At 37.5% G+C, this 24084-nt stretch overlaps 1 protein-coding gene across 1 annotated transcript in view; it reads left to right on the forward strand.

The window, feature by feature from the left end:
• Positions 1-706: 706 nt before the first annotated feature.
• Positions 707-24084, forward strand: part of LOC145984503 (uncharacterized) — a 188591-nt gene continuing 165213 nt past the window's right edge. The window contains exon 1 of the mRNA XM_083118159.1: positions 707-880. Within this exon, the coding sequence (XP_082974285.1) occupies positions 874-880 (7 nt within the window). The 5' untranslated portion in view covers positions 707-873. The remainder of the gene's footprint in view (positions 881-24084) is intronic.

Raw genomic sequence — 24084 nt, forward strand, 5'->3', positions numbered from 1 at the left:
CACTAAGAATTGGATAATGTAACATATTATGTATTACATGTATAAACCATTTTCGTGATTTACTTTTGGGAATGTTAATGGTACATATGTTTTCGAAACGAGCTGTTCATGTTCGAGATATTGAACCAAATTTAAGTTGCTGTATTGAGTAGGACCATATACAGAAATATTTTATTTAATAATTATGTTTCGTAGCTCTAAATTGTATTTTTTCAATATCGTCCAATACATTCTTGAAAATTTTGAAACGATTATAATATTGAGTGACCCATAAGGACAGTTTCTTCAACTGTGAAAGCACAAATGTTGCGTACGTATTTTAGTTGCTGTGTAAAAATTGGTGGGCGAGTGTGGCTAATCCCTCAAAAATACATTACTTTGCACAATAAAGCTACCACCCAAGTCATTAAGTGCGTTGGAACAATATGGAAATTAAGGAAGGAATGCAAAACCCTGCAGTAATAACGTACTAATGTGAATAAGCAATTGTTGATAAAACTGGTACGTACCTAACATTAAATATTTACGAGACGAATTACTTTGGCAAATAATCTCTAAATGACTTTTCTGCGTGACTACCTCGCCCTCTGAGCCTTAATGTCCTACACCTGAAATCGTTTTCCACTTACGTAACGGCGAGTCTAAGGAAAAATAAAACTTGAATGGCACACACCGTGGCACAAAACAATAACGACTCATTTCATGTAGTGGTTGTTCTCCAATCACGTATGAACTTGTTCTTGGAAATTTAATGCTTAGTATGTGGAATTTTTTAAACACCACCTGTTAGCAAGGCCTATTCCTGCATCTTTACATTTCATACTGAAGCCATATCGAGTTCAAATTACGTCGAAACAGCTCAGTGATTCCACAATGAATAGTAAGTATGTAACTTCCTATTCTTATTAGCAAGCAATATTAATTGGAACTTATCTATTTTCTAGTGCTTTTACTTTTATATATTCTGACACATTATTTTCTTTTTATACCAACATCTTTATTTTTGCCAGTTGTAGGGCTCGAACTAACGTTGGACCTATGGATTGAGTGGACATTCGGTGCTTTAACCAACTACTTCACTGTTTTTCATTACTATTGCATTTTTGTTATTTAGTTTATTTTTGCCTATTCTTTTGGCTGATTGATACGATGAGGACGAGTGATGAGTACATAAAATTGATGAAGGGACAGTCAGAATTTACACCTGTGCCCCATCGAGACTCTAACCCCAGAACTTTGGTGGCGAGATCGAAAGTCAACCACTTAAGGCTCTTGGGATTGTTACACTGGTCAACAATGATTTTGTTAAGTCAATAATTGTCATTTATTCTTATGTCTTTTGGTGTGCTGTTTCTGAATATGAAGTCAGAATTTATCTATCGGGCTCCATTTATTTTGTAACGCGTTTACAGTTTTTACCATTAAGTACCCATTTTTACCATTAAGCTCTATTATAGCAGCAAAAGTACAAGGATTATGAGTTCCAAAACATGTATAACAGTTACTTGCTTTGCTTAAAACGTTTCTGCGCAAGCCAATCACTGATGACAACAATGGCATTGTTGACAACATTGATAAAATAGTGGTTGATTACCATCAGGTAAAAAAAGGTAAAGTGCTCCCCTGTGCTATGCACCACGCCATGAAGGCGTATAGGGGGTGTGGGATTAGGACCCCACAGTTTCTTGATCACGGCCGAAGGTGGGTGGGATGCGATCAGCACCACGCACCTGGTCGCCTTTACCTCCCAGAGTTTCCTCCAGGTACCCACTTTATACGACGCTGGGGTCTTGGGTTCGATCCCATTTTGAAGCACATTACACCGTTGTTAGGATCCAAATTTAATCTGTGTGTCCTGTTGCGATTGACCTATCTGAAGATAAAATTGATTAAAATCAAACTTTGAAAAATATTCTCGAACTCAAACGTGGTGATAAATAGAACATTTGGGACTTGAAAAACATTAGGCATAATAATACATCGAAAAAAATGCCAGTGGGGGGGGGGTAATCCCTATACCCCTTCCTGTGGATTCGTGCCTGCTGTGAGTCGACTTCGAAATCTAAGAAAGGAAACAAAACTCCTGTGATTAGAAAATCATATGAATTATATTTTTGCTTCAAAATAGTGACCAGGATAAATCTTGGGCTCCTCATATCTGCTGTGCTTCATGTGAGACACTGTTATGTGTAGCTGAAAGAGTTTGTCACATGCCATTCGGAGTGCCCATCGTTTGGAAAAAAAACCCGTTAAACAACTCAACGGATTGCTATTTCTGAATTTATAAAATCTCTGGAATAGCTGCGAGGACTAGGCATATCGTGAAATACTATGATATTACTACAGCTAGATGGCCTGTGCCTCACAGCCCAGCCTTTATATGTTTGAATATAGCTGAGGTTGCAGCAAGGGGATCACTCCAAGAAGTTGTAAAGAATTTCCTCGGAAATCACAAGGCAGGTAACTACAAAGACTTGTTAGGCAGCGTCTTGATAACTGCAGAAACTGAGATTAATATGTTCCTAAAAATCCATTTGGACTCATTCCAATCGGACAATGGCTGTGTAAGTGACAAATATGGAGAACGCTTCCATCAGGAAATATACACCACGCGAAACAATTACCAAGGTAAATGGAGCCCACGAATGTAAGCAGACTACTCCTGTACTCTCAAGAGAGATGTTACTCAAGCTTAATAAGCTTAATAAAGCCGAAAATCCTTTAGAAGAACATTTTAGGTCAGTATTCAGATTATGTAACACATATTAGTTTCAATAATGCAAAGTTATTTATACACAACAAAAAATGTGTATTAAAAAAATTCTGAACCCGATAGAGAAAAACAGTAAACAGATTTGAATTCAGCGGAAAAACTCCTATAAGAATCACTTCATCTTTTCCATTTAAAAGAGAAAATGTTAAAATTTGTTGTCCAGTGTTAGCTGTTAGCCATATTATTAAATGCTCACACCCACACAGGCACAACACACACTAACACACCACTTTAGTATTTTAATAGGACTTATATATGTCCCAAGTTCGATTCTCTTTAGAAATATATTCTGCGTACCCATTGAACTTGAGTTTGCTTAAGTTAGAATTTTTTATTTAAGTCAACTTTGTGCACGGATAGGCTAATCTGGACTCGACCTGCAGTTTAAAGTGGGATCCAAATCACTATATGTACTACCTTCGCCGGATATCGAGCCCGGGACCTCTTGATTACAAAGCTACGACGTAACAACTACGCCATCGGGAAGGTGCCCTTTGGACTTGAAGTAAACTTGGAATAAAATTTCACCAAAGTTCTTGCTTGGTATGTACGCTAGCATTACAAATAGACAACATTCTAAATGAAAACAAAAACAAGAAGAACAATAAAATAATCGTAGGCAGCTTAAAGTTTTAAACTTCTAATTTGTTTCATCACAATTTAAAGCAGGTCAAAATATATCCATTAGCACACAATTTCGTCCAGTCAGTGGCACGTTAGGTATCGGACACATGATGTGTAACCCTTCGTAGCTTATGATTACACTCAGGAAATAAGGTTCGTTTTGTCATCATTTTAATTTACTTCCAAGAAGATGAAAAAGTGAATTAATTATTTTAAGACCGGTAAATCCCAAGCAAACATTTATGGTGTTGCTAGTCGGTTGAGAATTTGCCAGTAGGGGAGCCATTATGTATTTACATTTTATTACCTATTCCACATTAAATTAAGTCATTTGCATATGTTGCTTAACAGGTTCTTTTATTGAAATATTATCAACATTAGTAGATTAAATGTGTGTGAAAATTTTTGAATAATCAGGTCATTTCAGTAGACCTAACCCTAAAGTCAGTCTCACACGGCAGTTAGTCTCACTTCGCCATCGACTCTTAGTCTCCTTACTTAACGATTGTGTGAAAGCTTTCTCTTATTCAGTTCCCGACAGAATTAGAAACCGTCTCTAAATCCATAGTTAATACCATAGACTACCAATCAGAATTGAGGAGCACACTGGCCAGATGAAGTAAGAAGTAGAAGAAGAAGAAAGAATAGATGTTCGACTATTTATTCAAGGCAGCTTAGAGAAGAAAAATATTCGACCAAACAGCTATATAAATTATTAGGGCGAATTTTTTTTTTGTTGAGTGAAGAATCTACTAATTACACAGTGTAACAAATTTGCACTTTATGTCTTACCGCGAGATGAAAGAAAGTGTACTTTACTAAATCAAATACGCTGATTACAAAAATGAAATCAGAAATGTTCCATCACGTACCAATTTTTCTGGAGAATATACTATGCCACATGTACCACTTAGCCTATATTTCAAATAGTTAGCAATATATTGTAATTCATGAAAAACAAAGTAGCAACTTTCGCGACACTTGGAAACGACTCCATTACAATACAGGAGGAATATGTAGCTGGATAAAATACATTTCAGGAAACAAAATTAATTGTTTGTATTACAAAACATAAAAAAGGTACGAGAAAGTTACAAAAAGCTTGAAATGTATTTACAAGTTAGAAACATGTTCTGGAAACTTTCCGTTTGTGGGTGGATGGTGAAACTTCTTGTAGGAGTGGCCAGCAGTAATCTGCCAAAAGGTTTGGTGATCATCTTCCCTTATATTGTCTTTCCACGGCAGCGATATCTTGGTGAAATCGCTCACCATGTTCGTCACTCACATCTCCGAGATTAGGCGGGAAAAATCCAAATGAGAATGCAGGAAATGTATTTTCAAAGACATGTTGCACCCCATAGCCTTGTAACAGTCTAGCATGTGTTCCGTCAGTTCCATGTAATTGTCAGACCTGACGTTACCCAAGAAATTGTTGCATACATCTTTGAAGGCAAGCCAAGCTGCCTTCTCAGTATCTGTCAGCAACTCTTCAAAGGTTATGTCTTTCATCAAGTCACGAATCTTAGGCCCAATGAAAATACCTTCTTTATTTTTTGCATTACTAATCGAAGGAAATTTGGACAGTAAAAATTGAAAACCCGTGCCATCTTTATCCATTGCTTTCACAAAATTCTTCAAGAAGCCTAATTTCAGATGGAGCGGTGGTAACAGTACATTTTCTTTGTCAATACATTTTTTCACCTGCATTGAAGCTTTCTCTCGAAGGCCACTGTTTCACTACATAATGGTTTTCCTTGCCCTACTGTCCAAAACAGCACTATTTTGTGTAACCAGTCTGCATTCCCAGCACAATCCCAGAACTTAGAAATCACCACAGATTTTCCATTTGTGGTTTGAATAGCCAATATACTTCAGAAGTAGTCTCATTTTCTTGTAGGTTTCTTTTAACTGAATGGAATGGGCCACTGGTATCGAAGGTTTCTCGTTTCTGTTATGCAAAAGAACAGCTTTGATACTACTTTTTGAGGAATCTATGAATAGGCGCCATTCTTCCGGATTGTGAATCATTCCAAATTCTGTAAGCAGCCCATTTATGTCATTACAATATACCAGACACACTGCCCTTGAGAAAAAAGTGGAAAGACCAAGCTGTCGTTTACGGAAATATATACTAGTGTTTGGTTGTAGCAGGTTTTTTTCTTGAAGACGAGACCCAAGCAATTCTGCTTGCCTTTTTGAAAGACTTAGATCTCTTACAAGATCATTCAATTTTGCCTGTGACAATGGCTGTGGTTGGGGCTGTGATTTAGATGGCGTGTAATCAAGATCTTCGTGATCTATTGGTTGGTCACTACCATCGTCTGTTTCATCTTCCAGTGTCCATTCTGCTGGTGGGTTTGGAACTGGGAGAGAATCAGAATGCGGAACTGGGCGCATTGCAGATTCCAAATTTGGATATGAAACTGTGTGTTTTGATTTACTCTAGATTCCTCTTACTTTCGTTTTAAAAAAGTAGCAATCTTTTACGTGGTCTGTAGGTTCCCTCCACAACTGTGGTACGGCAAATGGCATAAAAGGGTGGGTTTCATGCAACCAGCCTCCTAAATAGCAGGAGCAACGTGGGCAACAGTTCTGTGGTGCCCAACACTTACCCTCATCTACCTTTGATTCAAAATACAACTCGTATGCCTTTTTGACAAGCGGGGAATTGGGATGCCTTTGGGAGTTCGTCGTAAACTCGCCACACATAACAGAAAAGGTTTGGCTAATTTACACACTTACTAGACATCGCTGAAGACAAGAAACACGCGAACAAACATAAACAGTATTCTTCACGTTAGGAGTTTTGCACGACACGCACTGCAGGAACAAACACTGAGTGATCCCAACTGACTGATGCAAATAACTACAACTCCACTATACCTCAACCAAGTGGCTATCTATCCCTTCCCTCTCCACCCCCTCCCCTATGCACTTTCAAACCCTAGTAACAGGCTGTGCTGATAAGTGCCGTGACAACAATAACATGCAGTCGTGCGCTGATAAAATTGCGTTTCCAGAGAAAAGTTTAGGTGATAGCGAAAAACTGTTTTCACTATCGTCATCAGGGCACTGAACTCCATAGGAATCACATGTTTTTGTTCTGCGGCAATTTTCATTGTCGCACAGTGTTATTATTGTTTTAAATAATTAGTTCGTATGTCTAAATTTCCTACTGTGATACTGTAATTTTACTTTCGCAACCGACGCGAATACTATTTTGAAGTTAACACTGAACAGCCACATAGGCTACGTATGTATGTACTCTCTGGTGCTGTGTGTAGACTGTGCTTTGTGTAGCACCGCAGTAAATAAATATGCTGGTGTTGTAATGATATATAAATTATTAATTGTAATTAGTTCTTCCACAGTGGTTCTTCATGAACTTCAAAGCAAATTTCACAATATGTATTTTAGGAACAAAGAAGTGTCAATGAAATATAAATAAAATATTGTAACTTAATATAAACACAACAATTTTGCACTTTGAATGTTGTGAAGTTTACGTAATTTATTTGACTAGTTTGTATTGGGGAATATAATTCAAAACCGCACGAGAAGGGTTTCATTAGAATCTGCAACTTCTATCGTAATATACGTGTAATGCAACTTTATGCTAGAGTGTCCGTGAAGTGGTATATCAACTTGAAATAACATATGTTATATACTCACATTCACTGCCACGGGTTACATGTGCTGTATTTTTCAACAGTGCCAATGTTATTATCTTATTATTTTAGGAGAGAACATTATTTTCACAAATCTTCAGCAGTTATTAGCATCTGAACTTGCGAAGTGGTATGCTGTGTTTGTGGAGTCACCATTTTTAAGGATCGTGTGCTGCCTTCGCGAATTGAAGACGTAAAATAATAAAAAATGAATAAGCCATTTGATTGTCCGGCAGTTTAAAGTAATAAGTTTGAAAATAGTTAGAATGAAATGATTACATTCGCTTGCTCCCAGGAATCTGTAGAGCAAGCGAATTTAAACGAGCCATTTGCGCAAGTTTTGATTTGAGGGTGCTAACCCAAATAACACGTGAGAGGGAAAGATGAGGAGGGCATGGAAGGGGCAAGCAACACGACTGAGCAACGCACATTGATTCACTCCGCCCACTCGCTTTTGCTTTTCTCTACCGTTATGCGAGCCCTTGCTCCAGATTCCTGGACAGAGTATAGGAACGTATAGCGGCTTTCCATTGTGTTTACTTAAGCTAATTGCCCTTTAGAAAGAAGCGTATTCTAAATGAAAAGATTTCTGCAAGAGCTTTTCTGCTCGCCAGCAAAAATGCCATCCGCGTACTAGTGCTCCACTCGTAGAAACACAGTCTTCGGATACGAGTAGATCCGAGTCACGTGACAACTCATTTGGAGCTTTCACATTTACTGAACTCTCAGGTTCGATACCTGATGGAGGCACATAGTGGTTCGGATTCCACCCATTAGTGCCCAGATTATTATTTTTTGTAACCATTTCGCTCACAAAATTTTCTTTTGTTGCTATTTTTTTCGTAAGTATATTGGTCACTTAATGATATTGCATATTTTTTATACATTGTGTGTGTAAAGAGTGAATAATTGGATGATAGCAAATGACGTCACTGTGAGTCAAGGAAGTTCACAGTTGTGTAATCCCTCTACATTTGAATACCATTAATACACACTTCTGTTGCAATATTGACGCATTTATAACGTTTATTTAGTACCCATGTTACATTACATTATATAATAGTAATTCAAATAATAATATACAGGTTACAAATCATTAGAAATTGTATGAAGTAGAATTTTTGTAGATATAAGCAATGCATGATAAAATATATCATCTTTACAGGGCCACTGTTCTTCTGGTTTGGATTAATATAACATATTTCCCTCATTATTTCCTATTACAATCTCTAAAACAATTATTTTTCTTGTAAAGACACAGTCCATCTCACTTTGAACCCTGAATCCTACTTTACCCATGAACAACCCCCCATTTTACAGCGTGCCTGTCTACCATGTGAATGTTCTGGAATGTTTTGGAACTTATCGTAACGCACATATTTCGTTGGCGTCACATCAAATATAGGGCCCTCTTGAAATAAATCCTCATATTCTATATTTTGTGACCTGAGAGTCCCATTTTCACAAGAGTACCCTGTATCCTATTATCATTCCTCATAATTAGAGCTTCTGCAATGTCTCGTCTGAAGCTCAACAGTTCAATTATATCTTTTGAAGATTCTCCAAGTAGCATATCTCTCTCTCATATTCCAGGTAAGCTATTTTTATGAATTAGGCTCTCTTATTCCAACTGCAAATCACTAAGTCAACGAAATGAAATATTACTTCCACTGTCCAATATCATGACTTGAATAATATTCTTTACAAAGGAAAAAAAGTAAATTTTGTCAACACCTCCTATTATTGCGCTCTACTCCTTTGTCATCCATGTTGTGTGGATAAATCACTGCCTGCTATTCGGTTCTTGTTGCAATTTTTTAATGTCTAAATTTGACATCTTTAAAACCTGCAATAGAGGATAAAATATATGTAATTCCTTATCTTCATAAATGGTAAAAAATAACAGCTAATGAAAATTAGAAACATATACGAATAGCACACACGAACGCCACGCCCCCTCTTACACACGAACGCCACGCCCCGTCTTACACACGAACGCCAAAACCCCCTCACACATACACACGCCATGCCACCCTCACCTAATCGCCTGCATGCACGCGCGCGCACACACAAACACACGCATACACTGACTTGCCCAAGGGTTTCACAGTTCTTCTTACGTTTGAGTTCCTTTTAATGTTGTTTTTTTTTTTAGAAAATTTTGAATCAAAAGTGTGGGTATGACCCCTAGTACTAACCCCTGGGTACACCACTAAATACATTTGGATATAAAATAACTTAAGAATACACAAAAGCAGCGAAAACCTTAGGTTGTGTACATTCACGTGTAACAAATATATTCTAACAATATTGGCTTACGAACTCATTCTCTTAATCGTTTAACACACAACTCACAATGTTGGCAAATGACGACAACAGATTTTGAAAAAAATCCAGCTGCCCCAAAATACATGAATTTCACAAAAACATATGCGGACACATTAAATTGAACATTAACAACTATTAGTCACATCCTCTACCTAAAAAGAAATATTCCCTGCTCATAATAACAAATAAAAGTTTGATTGAAGAGGTTTTCTCGGGCATTGAAAAGGTTTTCTCGGGCAATCAGCCAGGTGATTTCCGGAAAGGCTTCCAAGTTTTCGAGAGCTAACGTCACTCTCATCTTCAGGGAATAAAGTGCAGAGAGCGAAAAAAAGAAATAATGGAAAAACCCGGCCCCCAAAGGAGCAAGCGGGGGTGAGTGGTGCCCGGCCTGAGTCAACCGGCAACTATCCCTTTCCAGCTTTTCATCTCGCCTGGTGCCTTAACTTTGCCTCTTAAGGCTGATTAAGAGCCCGTATCAGCGTCGCTCGAAAAAAGCAGCGGAGAGATGTCATTTATTCTTCCTAGTCTTACCAATATTGATTCCATTTCCCCCTTCGAAGGCAAATCCATATTGCATGGGAGACCTATTGAGACTTTGCTGGAGGGAGGGTTGCTCTGTCGAAAGAAGCAGACCACAAGGTTCCCTGTCCACTACTCTCCCCCCGCTCAAGAGTCTGACCATAACAGGTTTCCTGTTACAAGACAAAACTTTTTCCGAGTGTCTGAAAGAAGAAAAACACACATTGACGAACATCGCAATGCAACTGAGAGCCAAGGACTATTTAGGGGAGGCGGGTTGTCCAGTGAGTCCGAATCTTCCGCGAGAGACTTACGAAGTACTAAAATTAAATAATGTAAATATGCTTGTTTTGTTTAGCATCTGTCGTATAATCGAGAGACGTGTATTTCCGTCAAACATATTCTAAGGGAAGGATTACATTGGGGTCAAACAACTTTGGATGACTGTATCAAATAAGATTTATGCACACCACTACTTAAGTAATATGATTAAATATTAAATTAAGAGCTTTTCATTTCGTCAAATGGATCTAACATCCTTTTTCGTTATTCAATAAATATTCAATTCTTTATCTGTTTCACAATCACCTTGCCAGGGCAGTTGTTTTTATACAAATTGAAGCGATCTGAACTATTCATGAGCTAGATAATGAATATGTGCGGTTATGTTCCTATTCATATGCCGTCTTTTTCCCATTCATGTAATAACAATATTAATTAATATTTTAATTATTAATTTAATATTACAGTTATTTTAATTTGTTTTTATTATTAGAAGAAGGTACCAACATCATAGGCGTGCGCAGACTCTCTGATAAGGGGGGGGGGCAAAAGCCTTGAAAATTCAGTCAGATCGGGAAAGAAAATCCTCATGTTTTAGTTTTTTGCATTGATGTGATATATATATATATATGTGTGTGTGTGTGTGTGTGTGTGTTCGCGCGCGCGCGCGCGCGTGTGTATATTATATATATATACCTAGGTATTAACATATTATTTAAATAGATTACGTAATCTATTCATCCGCCCCTTAACAAACCAACAGCAAAAATTATATAGATTGTCTCTGAAATGTGAGCGCTCGTTTTCCTCCAAACCAAACTGTTATAGCAGCAACTGTCTGCATTACTTATTTGTTCTTACTTTCTCTCTGGTAATTTACAATGTATTGGAGAAAAGAAAGTGCGAGCGAAGCGAGGAAGAAAATTTTTCGATCCAAATTTTTGAATGTTGAAAACAGTATTCATTTAATAGGGCCCAAAACATTTCATGGGACGGCATGGCATTCTCTTTTACAATTTTTCTCAATCAGATTGTTCGGCGCCCAGGGCCAACTCCCGCTACTTCCTAGCTACGGCTTGGAAGTTGACAAGACTGCAAGAAAAGCAGGTAGGGGAGACCGGGGCACTTTGTCACAATTTTCACATTTTATTTTTTTGTGGCTCTCACGTAAGGCCGAAAATTATAATTTTTTACATGCAAATACTTAGTTATCTTGTGCACAACATATGTTCCTCTGTACAATGTAACTCATCCTGAACTGGACTTATTAACTCTTCTTTATGATCAATACAGTTGTGACAATTTACCCCATATGCGGGGCAAGTCGTCACAGTATCTGGGGCAAGTTGTCACATGCTATTCTAGTGGCAGTTTCATTAAATAGGTATATATTATTAATGCAACTCCTAGAAAAAGACTGGCAATGTTTCTAGCACTAAATACTTAGCATGTAAAAGAGACTTAAAAGCTAATTAAATTAAAAGGTAAATTATGCTAGTTAAACAGGAAATAAAGTAGGTGGGCCTGTATATTTTCTTCATTCCAAAAGATACATATATTGTTACATCAATCTTTGTAGGTAAACCAGAACTTTCATGAAGACAACACTAGCTTACAGAGTAGCTAATGAATCAAAACTACAAACTTAAAGGTTACAGAAAACTGTTTCAGTAAGAACATTCGCAAAAGATAGGGCCTACACTTCCAACACACGAAATTTGCCAGTGGCATTCAACTTTCTTGTGATTTTAGAGTTAATAAATTGCAAAAATATTCCTATATATATATGTCCGAAGCTTGTTTTAGGAATGATACTAGTAAGTCTTCCTCATGTTCCGCAAATACTCTGTTACATGTTGAGTAACCCAATGTGAATGAGCATTGCCCGGACTGTAGTTCACTATCTGTAACACGTGCACAAAATCTCGCCAATGTTCTTTAGTGGACATGAAATTCTTTGGCAGTTTTACGTATTGATACAGTGACAACATGCCCCGTCTTATTTGTGACAACTTGCCCCACGCGTCGTAGTTCCTCTTTTTTGAAAATAACTGTACCAAACAATAAGATTAAGCGCATTCAGAGTACCACATTATGAAGCTCTATTTCTAACCTACATAACACACACGAAAATACTTACCGCTCACGCTTTCACGAACACACAGTAGGAAAATTCCAGGACTCAAAAAATTTACACTAAAGCACTGAAAACAGACAAAGCTCAACTGACTCAGCCACGTGTTTCCCACACACCTCTAAACGAGTACAGTTGGAAGTGATATCTTGTAGGTAAAAGAGAAAGCAGCACCAGCTCGCTGACGTTTAGACTTTTCTCAGAATTGCTACTGTGACAACGTGCCCCTTGTGACAATGTGCCCCGGTCTCCCCTACCGCGAGCGAAGCGAGAAAGAAAATTTTACGAAATGTATTTTTATTTGTATAAAATTTAAAGTCGAGGGGACAATTGTCCCTCTGTAACCCCCTGCAAGTGATCCTGACCGTCTGGAAGAAATAATGCAAGATGGACGTGAAAACTAATTCCGTCTTGAGTATCCTCTTGTCCTGCTACTAGTATAGATTCTGCTAGTCTTGCTTTTTTTTACTTCAATATATGCCCCCCCCTATAATTGATTTCCGTCCAAGGTTCGAAAAAGGCATAAGGCAATGCCCCCCTTCTCCCCTTGTGGTTGCGCCATTTCCTTTTAGAGTATAATATTGTTTAATAACAGCGACAATATTGCTCTCCACTAAATTTCTAGGTGAAAGTATAATAATATAGGGGCATGGAACGTCTGGAAGGGGGGCAAGGATTACCACACCTCGAAAACGAAGGTCAACCTAAAAGTATATATTTCACAAGTATAATTATATTTCAGTCATAGTAATTTACATTAATTATTATGTAATGGTGACGCAGGAATGCGATAATTTCAAATTCAAGTGGTGTTTTTAGAGGGGACCTCACTAGTATCGGGGTAATATGCCTCATGAAAAAAATACCTTTCTTGTCCCTTTGTGGAAAAATCTGCGAACGTCCGTGATTAGGGGGCAATTCCTCCCCCCCCCCGCCCGTGCGCACGCCTATGACCAACATATATGGAATAGTTTATAACATCGAGTAGCAGGATATATCTCCTTTAAGGTGCTGTAAACTAGGGAAATAATGACGATGTTTTGTAGTAGTGCATAGCTATTCAGCCTGTTGCGACACATGTGCAGAACAGGCGGAAGACATTCTTTTGTGTTTTCTGCAGTTGGTGGATTATCCTAGATGATATGATTTTGATGTTCTTTCTTTTCTTAACGTAATAAAAACGTGTCTTACAACCTAAGGCGTCGTGCTTTGTGCTCAGCCTGAGGATGAATTATATGATGAAACTGATGAACGGACACTCACAAAGAGCATCCATGCCGGGATTCGAACTCCCGGATGTGCTAACCACTCCATCACGGAGGCCAGTGCTAATGAACATGAATATCACTCCAAGTTAGCCATTTGGAATCATTGGGAAAGTCGTGTAGTTAGTAAAATGTGTACTTTTAGCATTTTTGATACAATTAAAACTACGTATTTACAGCCAATGCATATTACTCATATTGAACCGGAACGACGAATTTGTGAATTTACTGCAGGACGTTTCAAACATCCGCAGATAAGGCTAATACAGTTCCTTGTTCATATCTATCATAGTTATCCTGAAATACACGTATGTCAGTTTTCACGCAGCTTACTAGTTTACAGATATGCTTGATTCTGTTAACTGTACACTCCTATTATTCATAGTTGCGAACTATCTCTTCGGATCCAAGCATGCATGTGAAAAAGAACTGAATCACTCCGCTCCGGAGGGCTCCTTTAGTACCACCGCGACCTAGCTCCGAAACCCTGCCTGCTGGCAATCGTATAATTGTCAGCGATGTTCTCTCCATCCTTTCATCCTTGGGTTCGAGTCCTCGTTGAGCCTGCATTTTTCACTGAAAATTCTACGTAAGTTCTGGTTGTAGCGAAATCCGGATTGTCTCCGAAATGGGGAGATTACCTCCGAAATCCGGATTCTCTCATTTTTCCATCGGATTCCCGAATAATAAAAAAAAATCAAAAAAATCAAAAAAATCTGGATTTGGCCATCCCTACTTCACACGTCTTGCGCGAACACTGACCTGCTGATGTGTAAGTGGAATTATCAGTGTGATAATCCCTAGTAATTCAGACTTCATAACATTCTGGTAGAAAAATGTGCAGAACAAATTCTAGAGTTAAACCTGCCGCAAAATTAGTTTGGTATTGACGCTTGGGAAGCACGTGGAGAAAGCGGGTCTACTTTACTGCGGCAGGGTGGGTTGCTGGCATGCGAGCCAATCAAAATCGTCCCAGTGCTTCACCCAAGCTCTAGTTACCTAGCAACAGAAAACGTTTATCACGGTGTTGCCGCTTATCGGGCGATTGTTCTTGCGATCAGTTTTGATGTTGTTGGGACAGGACGTGTTGTTTGTTGCGTTGCTGTGATATTTTAACCGGTCCGTTTGTTTAGTGTTTACTGAATTTAGAGTATTCTTTGTTGTATATAGCGTGTTGTTTTAGTGTGTTATTTTTTTGTACATAATTTTCTGCTTGAGTATGTCGTGTGCTTGTGTGAAGATTATCATGCACAGGAGGCAATACTCGAGGAATTCCTCTCAAAGGCCAAACGCGGGAAAACGTTTGTTCTGTGCGCAAATATTTTGAGCAAGAGAGAAACAATGGGGGTCCAATCATTTCTGTAAATAAAGTTCTGGACAGGACTGCTGCTGCTGTCGGCGTGTCTAAGAACACTATTGTTACCACAGGGAAAGAAGAATATATTGTGGTAGAAATAAATCAATGCAAGGCTTCAAAACTGGAAATCCCAGCATAGAAGAGGAATATCAGTAAACGCGTAACAAATTTAGATCCTTTCAGCAAGACGCTATTCATCGCCATATTTACTCTTATTATAGGAGGAAAGTTCATCCCACTGTAGGGAAACTGCGCGTTTCGTTGAAAGATTCGGGACTTTTTCAAGGTAGGAAAACATCTTTAAGGACAGTCATAAAATCTCTGGGATGCTCATACAAAAACAAATAATGGACGCAAAATAAAGTAAAGTATGGAGGCATATGGGGATGTGGAGGTAGGGCTCCACACATTCTCGACCTCGACCATATTATGGAGGTGATGCGGTGATGTGGTTCAGCAACCGCCTTTATCCCAGGTTTGCCAAAGGTACTCATTTGGGCTGAGTCGACTCCGGAGCCGCTAGGGATATTTGATTGATTGATTGATTAATTCATTAATTTGTTGTTTTAATTCCACTTTATGCACGGGAAGGCTAATCGGGACTGGATCTACAGTTTAAAGTGAGATCCGAACCACTGTGGCATGTGCCTCCACCGGGGATCGAACCCCTTGATTACAAGGCGACGACGTTACCACTACCCCATCGGGGAGGCCTGCTAAGGATATTTGAAAGAGTTCCCCAAACCACCGCGGGTCTCCCGCGTAAAAGTCAGACGCCTCACCAACTGGACTTTGTGCAATTCAGTTGAGGTATAATTGAAAGATAGGCAGACTTTAACGGCGACTTCGGAAAGAAATGATTATTGAAAGTGTATATATTCAATATTTTCAGAATGGATTGAAAAGGTAACCTGTAAACAATGCTCGTTTCGTTAATTCGTTCATGTTGTAAGGGATATGGAAATGAAGAGAGAAAGCAATAACACATTCATCATTGTTGTCATCATTGTTATTCCGTTTTCCTCGAAAAACAATAACACATTTCATCATTGTTGTTCTTTTTCATAACACGTTTTCCTCGACACAGCGTCAGAAGGCTGCATTGCGTATCGTACCGCATGATATGGCAACACCGTGACGCGTGTTCCTTCAGCTCTCAATGCCAAACTAATTTTGCGGCAGGTATAGTAACCTCAAAATTGTCTTTTCGACAGCATTTGCTTTTTTTTTAACTTCGGACGGAAATACATGGTAAAAAAATCAGAATTTTCAGTTTTCATGAGATAATTTGGAAATGTGTTTACAGGACAATAATACATCATCATCACTGGCACTGAGATATGGATCTCATACAAAAATAATTGAAATACACGAATACAAGAACAGGGGAAGAACACAGAAACAAGCACTGCCGGATCTACAAGCCGCAAGACCCCGCAGTGCGGGGGTGGGGGCTGAGACAAGTAAATCTCTAGAAGGCCCTCAGTGATTGACATAGTAAGGGTTCGTATATGCGTATTTAAAAACTAAACTTAATTACTCATGGGTTCAGAAACGAATACAAGATATACAGGTAACGGCAGTGGCGGCGAGGGGGACAGTGGGCCCCCACTTTTCGCCACTTTTGTCCCCGCACTATGCTAAACCGTACAGTATCTACAATGGGAAATATACTGTTCCCCCCCCCTCGGTTTTGGAACCCAATCGCCGCCACTTTGTAAAGGTAAAGTTAAAGTTCCCTGTGCATATAGCACCGTGCCATGACGTCCACTTGGAACACACCAATGTGTTTATATATGAGTTGTTGAGGGACTTTTGAATCACCCTCTAGGCTCTTAGATGTGACTTTGTCAACATGAGATCAAGAACTTCACACACACACATGCATTATAATATACATACAGACACACAAACACACACACATATTATATATAGAGCGTAGAGGGTATGATTGTGTTTATGTTTGTGTGTGGTAGGTTGGTAGAGGGGAGCCTTTGGTTCGTTGTTGATCCATGCAGATCTGCAGCTGCCACCTCCAACCACGATTTTACGTACAACACGTTGTAATAATCTTGCGATCTTATAAAAGCAGGAAATGTACTTGAACATTGCAATGGCCTTGCTCTAAGGGAAGTTTTATAATGTAAAATATTACGTAAGATAGCTTCTACTTCTTTAATTTTCGATCGCAAGGCGTCTACCGTACTATAAAAATCTGGGGGCTACAGGGAGCTTAGATCTGTTGTTGGGGTTTCATCCCCCCTGACCTCCTTGTAGCGCCGTCCCTGGCTCTATGTATTTCGTCCAATGAGTACAAGCTAGCAAAATTGTGAATTTCAACAAGTTTGTAGATAATTCTGCAGCTGTTCATAAAAACAGACGTATTTTATTAGTTTCTTGCTGTGGTCCATTTTCCCATTTCAACAAAAAAGTATTCACACTCTTTGCATACGGTGAGTAAATGGGGGAGGGGGAGGGAGAAGTTGCCCCTTAATAGTCTCACTTAGAAATTTAGTGCAGAGCAATCTAATAACCGTTCTTAAACAACATTATGCTTTTATAGAAATAAAAGTAAATACTATTTTTAAACCTACGAAAGTTCCAAGTAACTACGTAAGGAAAGGGTAGTGAATTATACTTCCTATGTAATTGGACTCTCCCACTAGCAAATTTCTTATTAACACCTCCACATATTTTATTCTTTAGTTGTATTATCTGTATGTGTCTGCAGAATAAATTGCCCATATATTGCACATGAATAAATTATGTGTAGTTCTTTTGAATTTGCGGTACTAAACCACGTTTATACGTACATTAGTCTTTGAACGACAGAGATGGAAAATAAAGCGCCAGCAGAGAACAATGGTGCCACTGAAGTTGAAATTCATCTAATAAAGTGATTTTAGGTGGGTCGGGACACACACGACCCTGTTTTGTTCCCACCAATGTAATAAAAACAGTGAGATGGAATGAGGGCTTTATTTCGTCAGCTGAATTCTTATCAAGGCCCTTGCTCCCCATAATCGGAGGATCCGAGCACGCCTAAAATTCCTTATACAGAAATAGTGTTATTTGTCGTATATCCAGAAAGTTGATTGATTTGCTATATTTTACTTCGTTTTTGTGCCACTTTTGGCCAATTTGCGAAGATGGGGATGAGTGATGATATGATGAAATTGATGAATGGACACTCACAAACATTAGTGGCCAAGCCGGAAATCGAACCCGGGACCCCTGGCGTCGTAGCGCGATGTGCTAACCACTCCCCCACGGTGGCCGGCTCCAGAAAGTTGAAAGAGAATGAAATTTTTATGGTGTGTTTTGTAGGGTCATTATCAATAGTAAGTCTGTTATTATTATTCCACTAAATAATGTCTTTGGAAAAGAAAAAACAACATATAATTAATGTATTTTATTTTACATAAGACCTATGCCTAAAAGTATTTTTGTATATGATGCCACAGAACTATCTTATGTTGTGATTTCTTTGGGTCTGACTGTAATATATATATATATATATATATATATATATATATATATATATGTAATTGGTGATAAAATAACGCAGTAAAGTATTAAGTAAATATATTTTATCCCCCTACTTACAAATCATGAAAGGAGTCAAATTCGAAATGTTTAAAAATAAACGTTCAAAATGTTTAAAAATAGCACTATTTACATAACAGATCATCAAGTATTTTTTACCATTGACCCTCAGAAATATCTCAAACTGACAATGAACGTTCATTGAACTCATTTATGATCGACAGCTAAAAAGTCATTCATTTGCGTGGCTGGTTGATAATCCACCACCAGTTAGAATTTACACAATATTTACCTAAAAACTTTGGGTAAAGTCACCTTCCCCCTAAAAAAAATCCCTTGGTAATGGACTTTCGTGTTCTCACAAAAAGAAGTTATAATTTGGCACAATTTTTCTTTTGCAGGCAAACCTTTTGTAAAGGTGTACTTCAGTCTGTGCAACCAGCCCTTCCCATTTGTGAAAAAATATACTGGGGAAATCCCCCGTCCTTCACTGTTGTCATTGCACTACAACTAACTAAAACTAACTCTCTAGCCTTCTTAAACCCGAAGGTTCATGGCTGCAGCAACACAGGCCTTCCATCTGTCCCTATCTTGTGCAAGATCTATATACTCTTTTCCATCCCTACCGATTTCCCTTAGGTCCATCTCGACGTTGTCCCTCCATCTTCGTCTTGGCCTTCCTACTGGTCTCTTACCATCAGGTTTCCCAACAAGAATCCTGTAAACTCCTCTTTCCTCTCCCATTCGTGCCACATGGCCTGCCCACCTAAGTCTTCTTGATTTAATTATTCTAATAATGTCTGGACATGAATACAAATTATGTAGTTCTAAATTATGTAACCTTCTCCACTCACCTGTCTCCTCATCCCTTTTAGGTCCAAATATTTTCCTAAGGATCCTATTTTCAAATACTCTCAATTTATGTTCCTCTTTCAATGTAAGGGACCAAGTTTCACACCCATATAATACTACAGGCAAAATTACTGTTTTGTATATTTTAACTTTTAGTTTCTTAGATATTAAACGAGAAGACAAAAGTTTATGAAGAGAGAAGTAACATGCATTTCCTGAATTAAGCCTACTTTTTATTTCCTCTTTAATATAATTTTCATTTGTTAATATTACTCCTAAGTATTTGAATTTGGAAACTGTTTCAAACGAGTTGTTACCAATAATTCGATTTTGATTATTATCTAACATTTGGTTTCGGCCTGTAAGCATATATTTAGTTTTCTCTTTGTTAACTTCCAAACCTATCTCTTTAGCAGTTTTGAAAAATATTTTAGCATTATTCTTAATTGTATTCACATCATCCCCCAGTAAGTCTACATCATCTGCATATGCTAACAACTGAGTCACACCATTTAATTTTAGTCCTTCTTTAGTTTCGTTTACCTTCCTAACAGCATATTCTAAGGCAAAATTAAAGAGCAATGGAGATAATGCATCTCCTTGTTTTAACCCATCATGAATTGTAAATTTGTCAGACATATTAATACCCACACGAATTTTACTTTCTGTTTCACTGGTGCATACTTTTATCATACTAACAAGCTTCTTAGGTATTCCAAACTCTACTAATATATTATATAATTTATCTCTTTTGACCGTATCATATGCTTTTTTGAAATCAACGAATAGCTGATGGACATTTTGATTATATTCCCACTTTTTTTCGAGTGTCTGTCTGATGTGAAAAATTTGATCTGTAGTTGATCTGTTGCGTTTAAATCCACATTGATAATCACCTATAATTTCATTAGCATATGGGGTTAGTCTTGTTAAAAGAATGTTAGATAATATTTTATATGTTGTTGAGAGTAGAGAAATTCCACGGTAATTATTGCAGTTCATTTTATCACCTTTTTTAAACACAGGAACAATTATGGATTCTTTCCACTGTTGAGGGATTTCTTCTTTATTCCATATTAAACAAATTAATTTATGAATTTGACATATTAATGAATTTCCACCATATTTAATTAACTCAGCTGGTATTAAATCAATGCCAGGTGCTTTGTTATTCTTTAGCTTTTTAATAGCATCTTTAACTTCAGTCAAGTTAGGTTCTGGAACTAAAGGTTCTGCTGTGTGTACTTCATTTACTTCTGATTTATCTCCTACATGGACATTTAAAAGGTCATTAAAGTAGTTCTTCCATCTATTTAGAATATCGCTTGGGTCAGCTAGAAAATCACCGTCTTTATCTTTTATCAAGTTTACTTTAGGTTGCCACCCCTTTCTAAACTCATTTACACCTTTATATAAATCTCTGATATTTTTATTTTTGCTGTTTGTTTCAATTTCGTTAATTTTGCTTTTCAAGTAATCTCTTTTTTTACTTCTAAACGTGCGGTTAACTTCTCGCTTTATTCTATTATAATTGTTTAGATTTGTATCATCAGAGTTATTTAACCACCTAAGTCTAGCCTGATTTCTTATTTCTATTAGATTATGACATTCATTATCAAACCATGGCTTACTTTTTCTCGGTTTATGGTATCCTATACTTTCTGTAGCTGCTGATTCTATTGCATTACGTATGTGCTCCCAATTCTTATTTACGTCTGTTTCATTTATATTTTCATCATTATTTAAATCCTGCAAAACATCAAATCTATTTGACAGTTTAATTTGGTAATCTTTCTTAATTCTTTCATCAGTAAACTTTCCTGTATCAAATTTTAGAACTTTTAGATTTTGTTGCTTATGATTTATCACTGAGAGTCGTTCTCTTAATTTAGCAATTACTAAATAATGGTCACTGGCACAGTCAGCACCTCTATGTGTACGAACGTCAATTATACTAGTATGCCTTCTCTTATCAATGAGAATATGATCTATCTGATTATGAGTTTTACCATCTGGAGAAGACCAGGTATATTTATGGATATCTTTATGTTTAAAAGTGGTACTTTTCACAATTAAATTCTTTGAGGTTGCAAAAGTAATCAATCTTATACCATTATCATTACTTAATTCATGAAGACTTTCTTTACCAATTGTGGGTTTAAATGTCTCTTCTTTGCCAATCTGTGCATTACAGTCACCTAACAGAATTTTCATATCATACTGAGAAAATTTATCAAAGACCTGTTCTAACTCTGTATAAAAATCATCTTTAGTATTATCATCTTTATCTTCCGTTGGTGCATGTATGTTTATTAAAATAATTTTACACCACCTACCCTGTAAAACTGCATATGATATCCTATCATTAATAAATTCTACTGTTTTAAGAGCCGAGATAATTCTATTATTTATGAAAAAGCCTGTTCCAAAATTATGATTTTCAGTACCACCATAGAAAAAAGTATAATTTTTAGTTTTACAATTCCCTTCTCCTGGACACCTAACTTCCTGGACAGCTACTACATCTAATTTATACCTAACTATCTCATTAACTGTACACTGAAATGCCCCAGGCCGGTAAAGGCTCAGAACATTCCAGGTGCCTAATTTAATATCCTTATTCCTAACGTAGATCTTATCCTTAGTCCAGGGACCTCCCAAAGTAGTCCCCACCCGGAGATCCGAACGGGGGACTATTTTACCTCCGGAATATTTTACCTTGGGAACATCCATGGCCTTATATTGCTGATTCTTGACATGGCTTTTTACAGTGCAGAGTTGTCAGCTCTACGCCTAACCCCCAATATGAATGGAGGAACTACTACAGAAGACAAACACAAACACATTAGAGAGCACAACTACTACACAAGACATACACAAACACATTAGAGAGCACAACTACTACACAAGACATACACAAACACATCACAACTATAACACAATATAAACACAAACATACCACAACTACTACACAAGACAAACACAAACAAATTACTACTACGCAAAACAAACATACTAGACAGCACAACTACTACACAAACATACTAGACAGCACAACTGCAACACAAGACACATACATACACACCACCGATACTACACAAGACAAATAGAAACACATTAGACAGCATAACTACTACACAAGATAAACACAACCACACTAGACAGCGCAGCTACTACACAAGACAAGTAAACAAGAATTTTATAAGAGGCACACTGACTTTTAAATTTGACCCAACCTGTACTAAATCTTTGAAAAAGATTCATCCATTTTACAGTCATTATTCAATATGTTCTCTTGTTTCTCACAAAAAAACCTAACATAAAACAAACAACCAGGCCGTGCCTTTTAAGCCTTTTCGCGAGAAACCAGATGGTAAAAGCAAAAAACAAAGACAAAAGCAAGGACACGGGAAATAATTTGTATGAGAACGTCAAGAAGGGCTTGAAGGGATTAGGAATAAGAAGATGGAGGATATTGAAACGACAAAATTCGAAAGCGCTATGAAATTGTGCACAAGATCTTAAAGTCTTCAAGCTGCACAAAGCCAAGGAGAAGGAGGGAGAGGAGTGCTTCATGTTCAAATGCAAGAAGAGAAAGAATGCGTAACAGCAGTTTCGCTTTGTCATACTCTGTTCTTCTGGGAGTTTAGATGCATGATGTAACTACGAAACATGAGAATATTTATATTTCGTTATACGTTACAATCTCCATTAAAGGTTGGATATGAGTAACTAAATACGCCGATAAAGTTGGTAAATGCTAGGGCGTTAGTTCAAATTAGCTGTTAAGATTACACGTAGAAAGCCACGGTTATTTATCCTTACGTTTAGGCTTGAGAAAGGTTTCAAATAAAACCGGAACGAAGTTGGCATATTACTATGGCCTAGTAAATGCAAAATTACTCTAATACAGATGGCGAGTAATTAGCATCTTTACATAGAGCTAAAACCATGAAGATTAATCCCTTAACGTACTTTGATATGCGGTCGATAGAGCTTTTGTTTTGAGTTTACCATTTTACACCATCAGCAATTTACTATAATGTAAAAAACGTTCATCTCCATTTAATACCCCTAAATATAAGGGTTAAAAAAATTGTAAGGTTGAAGTGTAGGCTCCTGTGTAGTGTGGCTATGACAATTGGTATAAACCCTTTGCACATGACAAACTAAAGTGGTAAGTAAAATTATAAATTTAAAAGTATTTTTTTTTCGAAAATGGAAAAAAAACAAAAAAAAACAACATAATAATTAGCTTCAAAAACTAAGCATCCTAATACTAGTACTTCACTTACATAAAGTAAACCTCAATGCGGCAATATACACAAGTGTATATGCCACAGAAACAAAAATATACGAGAGAAAAAACTTCATTTGGTGTAATAGTAAATATTTGAGTTGTTCTACAGGAGAGGGCTAGTTTAATAAATTGATCTATTCCTAGTGTTATTGCACTACAACACCATCGTGATTTAGTATTAGGATATCGCATAGTGAAGAACTGTTTACAAGCATCGCCCAAACCATTGATTCTCCCCCAAAACCTTTCCCTCCCTTCTTTTTTCTTTTGCTAGCTCTCAGAATGCGGTTTTCTTGGAAGACTGGCCGATTGTGAAAGAAAGAAGGGACGGCGGAGGAGTGTGGAAGGGGGGGGGGGGGTTGAGCGCGAGCGGTACAGAGGAGGAAACGGCTAGCGCGACCAGCTTAGAAAAGTCGAAGTTAAAATTTACATACAT

The sequence above is a fragment of the Lepisma saccharinum genome, chromosome 2 (assembly GCF_977018435.1).
Source record: "Lepisma saccharinum chromosome 2, izLepSacc3.1, whole genome shotgun sequence".
NCBI classification, from domain to species: Eukaryota; Metazoa; Arthropoda; class Insecta; order Zygentoma; family Lepismatidae; genus Lepisma; species Lepisma saccharinum.